At 41.4% G+C, this 6,979-nt stretch overlaps 1 protein-coding gene across 1 annotated transcript; it reads left to right on the forward strand.

Moving 5' to 3' along the window:
• Positions 1 to 3,633: 3,633 nt before the first annotated feature.
• Positions 3,634 to 5,824, forward strand: MS3_00002895 (uncharacterized protein). The gene has a single exon (XM_051210549.1). It carries the CDS (start codon positions 4,575 to 4,577, stop codon positions 5,190 to 5,192), a length of 618 nt encoding a protein of 205 aa, XP_051070555.1. The 5' UTR covers positions 3,634 to 4,574; the 3' UTR covers positions 5,193 to 5,824.
• Positions 5,825 to 6,979: the final 1,155 nt, after the last annotated feature.

A 6,979-nucleotide genomic window follows, 5' to 3' on the forward strand; every position in this document is an offset into this window, starting at 1 on the left:
ATCATTGCCTTATTTTTTATTTTTATTTAAACATTGTGATTATTTTTTCGTGTTTTTTTCTTGGATATATATATATTTTCCCCTCGTTCATTATCGCCTTAGACGAGCGAGCTGCATCTGCCGACCGCATTCTAGAAATTACGAAACCTTCTACTACCGAGGTATTTTCAGTCAAAGAAAAGCCTCACACGACTCAGAATGATATAACCGACTTATGTCACACACTCACGCGTTATCTTAGTCTTCGTACCGACCGTAAGAGATCGCGCACACCACGTAGAAGCATTTCTCGTAAGCGATCTGTCTCTAGACCACGAGAGACAGATAACCCCGACTGGTGCTGGTATCATAACCAGTATGGAAAGCTTTCCAGAAATTGCAGAAAACCCTGCAATTTTCCCAACACGAAACCGACTGATTCAAAAACAATTCGGGAAACTTCCAGGCCGGCACGCGTTAACGGCAACCGTAGCCGGCGAACAAAGCCGTCTGTTATTCGTCACAGATGTGACAACGAGAGTTCGCTACCTCGTCGACACTGGCGCAGAAGTTAGCGTTCTCCCAGCAAATCCTAACGACCGGCTTCACGAATCGACCCTAAACTTACAGGCGGCAAACGGAAAACCGATCGCTACGTATGGCAAAAGGTACGTTTACCTTAACGTGGGTTTACGCAAACCCATACACTGGATTTTCGTTGTTGCAGATGTTTCTATACCAATCATTGGTATGGACCTTCTACAACACCACAATCTGATCATCGATACGCGCAAACGGAGGCTAGTAGACGGAAACACTAATTTGTCCGTTTGCGTAACTTCTTTTACTGGTTGTAGAGTATCCCCAGTCACAGTTAAACATATGATAGACCCACTCTATCAACCACTACTCGATAAGTACCCTGGGATACAACAAACTCAACCGAAACTACCGTGTGTAACCAGCAATGTTACACATCACATCACGACTACAGGACCACCTGTATTCTCTAAAGCACGACGACTAGCTCCTGAAAAGCTAAGGTTAGCGAAAAACGAATTCGATCACATGATGGACTTAGGAGTCATACGACCGTCAAGTAGCCCATATGCATCTCCGTTGCACATGGTCCCTAAAAAGGACAGCAACGATTGGCGTCCAACTGGTGACTATCGGCGATTGAACGTGAAAACCATTCCCGATCGTTACCCGTTGCCTCACATTCACGATTTGACAGCTACCTTGAAAGGTACAACTGTCTTTTCGAAAATCGACTTGGTTAAAGCGTATAACCAAATCCCTATGGCTACTGACGACATACCAAAAACAGCTATCATAACTCCTTTCGGACTCTATGAATTTTTGCGAATGCCTTTCGGTCTAAGGAATGCTGCTCAAACATTCCAAAGATTCATAGACGACGTTTTTCGAGGTCTCAACTTCGTACACGCGTATGTTGATGACTGTCTAATCTCAAGTCCGGACAGAGAAACACATCTCAAGCATCTGGATCTTGTTTTCGAACGACTTCAAAAACATGGCATTACTGTAAACGTTCAGAAATGCCAATTCGGAACCGACTCGTTAGACTTTCTGGGACACACTATCGATGCTCAAGGCATTCGACCTCTTAGGACCAAAGTGGCGGCCATTCTGGATTACCCAGAACCGACCACCGTCAAGCAATTACGCACGTTCAACGGCCTCGTAAGTTTCTATAGACGTTTCATACCCAAATGCTCATTACTTATGAAACCTCTGACCGACCAACTTCGTGGAAATGCGAAATCCATTAATTTGGACGACACCGCACGAAAAGCATTCTCCACAGTTAAGGAACTGATTGCTAAAGCAACAATGCTCGCACATCAGGACACCCGAGCACCCATTAGCATCGCAGTAGACGCATCCGACTCAGCAATCGGAGGAGTCTTGCAACAATGGGTTAACAACTCCTGGAAACCATTGGCATTTTTCTCTAGAAGGTTGCTAGACACCGAATCGAGGTACAGCACATTCGGTAGGGAACTCCTAGCTATGTATTGTGCTGTACGGCATTTCCAACACTACATCGAAGGTCGTGAATTCACTCTTTTCACGGACCATAAACCGCTCACTTTCTCGTTAAGCTCTCCTTCTGACAAGTACTCTCCCCGTGAGTCTCGACAACTGGACTACATTTCGCAGTTTACTTCAGACATTCAACACATCTCTAGAGCAAACAATGTAGTTGCAGACGCTTTATCTCGCATAACTTCCTTGAACAGTTTCCAAGGAATCGACCTTCTTAAACTCGCCGAGCTTCAAAAGAAGACAGTGATCTTCAGCACGAGTTATCGTCCACAACACTTAAACTACGCATCAAACAGATGGGAACAGGTAAGGAAACCTTACTTTGTGACACATCTACAGGTAGGGATCGCCCAATCGTGCCGAAACATTATCGACGCAATGTCTTCAACACATTGCACAAACTTTCGCATCCAGGTGTTCGTGCAACCATCAAGCTTATAGCAGAAAGGTTTTGCTGGCCTGGAATGAATAAAGACGTGAGGGAGTGGGCACGCTCCTGTGTAAGCTGCCAAAAATCTAAGGTTATCAGACACAATAAATGTCCCTTAGGCTCGTTTACAACTCCCGATGCGCGTTTCGCCCATGTTCATCTGGATTTGGTAGGACCTTTACCAGATTCAAATGGATACTCTTATCTCTTAACCTGCGTAGACCGTTTCACTCGATGGCCAGAAGCAGTACCTATCAAGGACATCACTGCTGAAACAGTGGCTCGCACCTTCGTCGAACGATGGGTAGCAAACTTTGGCTGCCCTTCAACCATCACTACAGACCGCGGACGTCAGTTTGAATCCGATCTTTTCCGTCGTCTGACCACACTTTTAGGAATCACTCGTTTCCGAACGACCGCCTACCATCCACAAGCAAACGGGTTGGTAGAACGTTTTCACCGACAACTGAAAGCTTCGCTATCAGCAGCAAACGTTTCACAGTGGACCGACGCTCTTCCACTCGTCTTACTAGGTATCCGCAATGCAGTGAAAGCTGACATTGGATACACTGCGTCTCAACTCGTTTATGGAACGACACTTCGACTTCCAGGAGAATTCGTGGATCCTTCATCCTCTTCAATGAACATGGATCTAACCTCCTACACGAACAGGCTTACAAACGCAATGCGTTCAGTTAAACCTGCTTTCACTCGACCTCAATCAACTGATGTTTTCGTTCAACCTGACTTACGATATAGTACACACGTTTTCGTTCGTCGAGACTCGCATCGACGACCATTCGAATCAGCATACGAAGGACCCTTCAAAGTTCTTCAACGTGAATCTAAGTACTATATAGTCGATAAGAACGGAACCAACGATAGCATCAGCATCGATCGCTTAAAAGCAGCGTATTTAGAAGGAAATCCTATCTACGTGGATTTTCCTTCGGTACAACCGAACGACACGACTCCGACACTTATAATACCTCATCCGACAACCAACACACACGAAGATACTTCGACAGTATCGGAAAATAAACTTAAAACGACGCGTTCTGGAAGAAGGGTGAGATTTCCAGAACATTTAAACGACTATTGCACGTAAGGCACTTCTCGACATTTTATATTATTTTTTTAAAAAAACAATTTCAATATGCTTATATATTTTTATTTCTATTAAAAAAACAACAAAAAAAATTATTATTTTTTTAACGCTATTACGTGTTCATGAGTTTATTTTCCATTTTTTTTTCCGCCGACATTGTGTTTTTACGCACATACGAGTGTATTTCGACATGCACTTACATTTTCTTTCTTCTTTTCCAGGACGGCTGGAAAAGAACGATGACATTTATGAGTATCCGAAATTTTCATTGTACATTTTCTTTTTTACTATGTTGAACCTCCGTCCCATATAGTAAGGAAAGACGACCAGACGCTGCTAAATTTAGTAAGCTATCAGAAGAGTGTTTACCAACGACAAACTCTTTGGGTTTAAACTTCTGGCTGGCCACGTCTTAGGGTCGTCACTGCCCCACTAGGGGGCGTGATCTGTAGCGGTAAATAAATCCCTAAAATAAATAGCTCTGTAAGTTTTCGACATTGGATGCTGACCATATGTTTTAGTGGACTCATCTAGCTGAAGGCGCTCGGTCAGGCATCCGCACCAGATCACGTGTGGTAACGCCGTGCTCAACATCAACCGCAATCGCTAGCCAGATTAGATCAGAGAATTCCGATATATTGGTCATCGCCAAATATACTCTTCCGATCTCCTCGACTCTGTCTTTTGATTTCTCTGGGTGGGAACGAAATATATTAGGTGTTACTGGTAGAAGCGTTGTCAAACACTGAATACCTGTGACATCATCAATGTGAATCATGGAAAACTTGTGTATCGGTTTGCCATAATAAGAATTCAAACACTGGTATTGCATGCTGATTGCCTATTTCTGTAGACTAACAAAAACTCATTTGAATCCGAATGAGTTAACTGATGGCATATTACATTTTTTCTGGTTAGCGTTTTTGAAAGCAGACGTAGCAGTAACTGCAAGGATACTCCACATTCTCTTCAATAAGATTTGGGATGAAGAACAAGTACCAAAAGACTGGAAAGAAAGACAGCATCATTGATGAACACGGTGGATCTGATGCAAATGTGAAGGCGCGGATCGGAAAAGCAAGAGCAGCATATTTACAACTGAAGAACATCTGGAACTCAAAGCAACTGTCAACCAACACCAAGGTCAGGATTTTCAATACAAATGTCAAGACAGTTCTACTATATGGGGCAGAAATCTGGAGAACTACGAAAGCCATCACACAGAAGATACAAGTGTTTATTAACAGTTGTCTACGCAAAATACTTCAGATCCGTTGGCTAGATACTATCAGCAACAACGTACTGTGGGAGAGAACAAACCAGATCTCGGCGGAGGAAGAAGTCAGGAAGAAGCGCTGGAATTGGATAGGACACACACTGAGGAAAGCACCCAACTGCGTCACAAGACAAGCCCTCACATGGAATCCTCAAGGCCAAAGGAAAAGAGGAAGACCAAAGAACACATTACGCCGAGAAATGGAAATAGACATGAGAGAAATGAACAAGAATTGGATGGAACTAGAAAAGAAGGCCCAGGACAGAGTGGGTTGGAGAATGCTGGTCAGCGGCCTATGCTCCATTAGGAGTAACGGGCATAAATAAGTAAGTAATATTACATTTTTACTTCTACAATAAATAAAACCATACAACACTTAATGAAACAAGGAATGCGCTTAAACTAAAAAATTATTGTTGTATTATAGCAAAGTGAATACATCAGTTCGCTCGCTTAATTTTGTAACATAGTAAACAGTAATTAAATAGACAGTGTTAACATCCAAAATTAATTACTGAAGGTTTGTATCCTACAATTATTGGATGATCAAGGAAGTATATTTGGAAGTATTTTCCAGAGTGCATAAACGACATAATATGAACCACTATCTGGAAAGGAAGAAATTAAAACATCAAGTACTTGATATCACTTCCTTTCCACTGAAATTATGTATTCACTTGCCTTTGGACAGAAAATACTTATAACAATCAATGTTCTGATAGCTTGGATAATTAGAGTGAATATTAAAAGCCCTCTTCGGGAAACAAAAAACACAATATTAAGAAAAGATGGATGGTTTCTAACGGATGATCTTATCCGCAACGCAACCATGTAAACTTAATGTATCGCACACTGTCGTTTGTGCATTCAAGTAACCACAGATTTTGCCATTTCATAATGTATTTTTAATTAAATAACCAGATTATGTAGTTAATTTTCTCTGTTTTTAATTTTTATTCGCCACGTCCGACTGCGTTACACTGTACGTCCATTGCACGCTGAGATGATATCTCAAGTCATAGTGAGTTTATTCACATAGTTGATTGTTTCTAGATAGACTGTCAGTGCATGATTTTACTGAAGAAAGGTTTGTTGTACTGTAAACTGTGTTTCTATGATCAATTCCCTGTTGTCTTCAGTATGAATTCATACTGAATAATACTTTAAAGCAGTATATATGTATCCTTTTTTTTTCTTAGGTAAGTTCAACTGGCCTGTATTTCCTGTTTTGGTTTTATCGGCTTAATTATGTCCATTTACCTACTTTGAGCAACATGTCTTTGCAATTGAAAAAATAACTATGACACTTGCCTAGTTTAGTGTTGATGATGTCACAGGTATTCAGTGTTTGACAACGCTTCTACCAGTAACACCTAATATATTTCGTTCCCACCCAGAGAAATCAAAAGACAGAGTCGAGGAGATCGGAAGAGTATATTTGGCGATGACCAATATATCGGAATTCTCTGATCTAATCTGGCTAGCGATTGCGGTTGATGTTGAGCACGGCGTTACCACACGTGATCTGGTGCGGATGCCTGACCGAGCGCCTTCAGCTAGATGAGTCCACTAAAACATATGGTCAGCATCCAATGTCGAAAACTTACAGAGCTATTTATTTTAGGGATTTATTTACCGCTACAGATCACGCCCCCCCCTAGTGGGGCAGTGACGACCCTAAGACGTGGCCAGCCAGAAGTTTAAACCCAAAGAGTTTGTCGTTGGTAAACACTCTTCTGATAGCTTACTAAATTTAGCAGCGTCTGGTCGTCTTTCCTTACTATATGGGACGGAGGTTCAACATAGTAAAAAAGAAAATGTACAATGAAAATTTCGGATCCTCATAAATGTCATCGTTCTTTTCCAGCCGTCCTGGAAAAGAAGAAAGAAAATGTAAGTGCATGTCGAAATACACTCGTATGTGCGTAAAAACACAATGTCGGCGGAAAAAAAAATGGAAAATAAACTCATGAACACGTAATAGCGTTAAAAAAATAATAATTTTTTTTGTTGTTTTTTTTTAATAGAAATAAAAATATATAAGCATATTGAAATTGTTTTTTTTTAAAAAAAATAATATAAAATGTCGAGAAGTGCCTTACGTGCAATAGTC

The sequence above is a fragment of the Schistosoma haematobium genome, chromosome ZW, assembly GCF_000699445.3.
Source record: "Schistosoma haematobium chromosome ZW, whole genome shotgun sequence".
Taxonomy (NCBI): Eukaryota; Metazoa; Platyhelminthes; class Trematoda; order Strigeidida; family Schistosomatidae; genus Schistosoma; species Schistosoma haematobium.

Excerpts from the sequence above, each read along its gene's own strand:
- MS3_00002895 (XM_051210549.1), top strand. The coding sequence starts at position 4,575 with ATGAAGAACAAGTACCAAAAGACTGGAAAGAAAGACAGCATCATTGAT.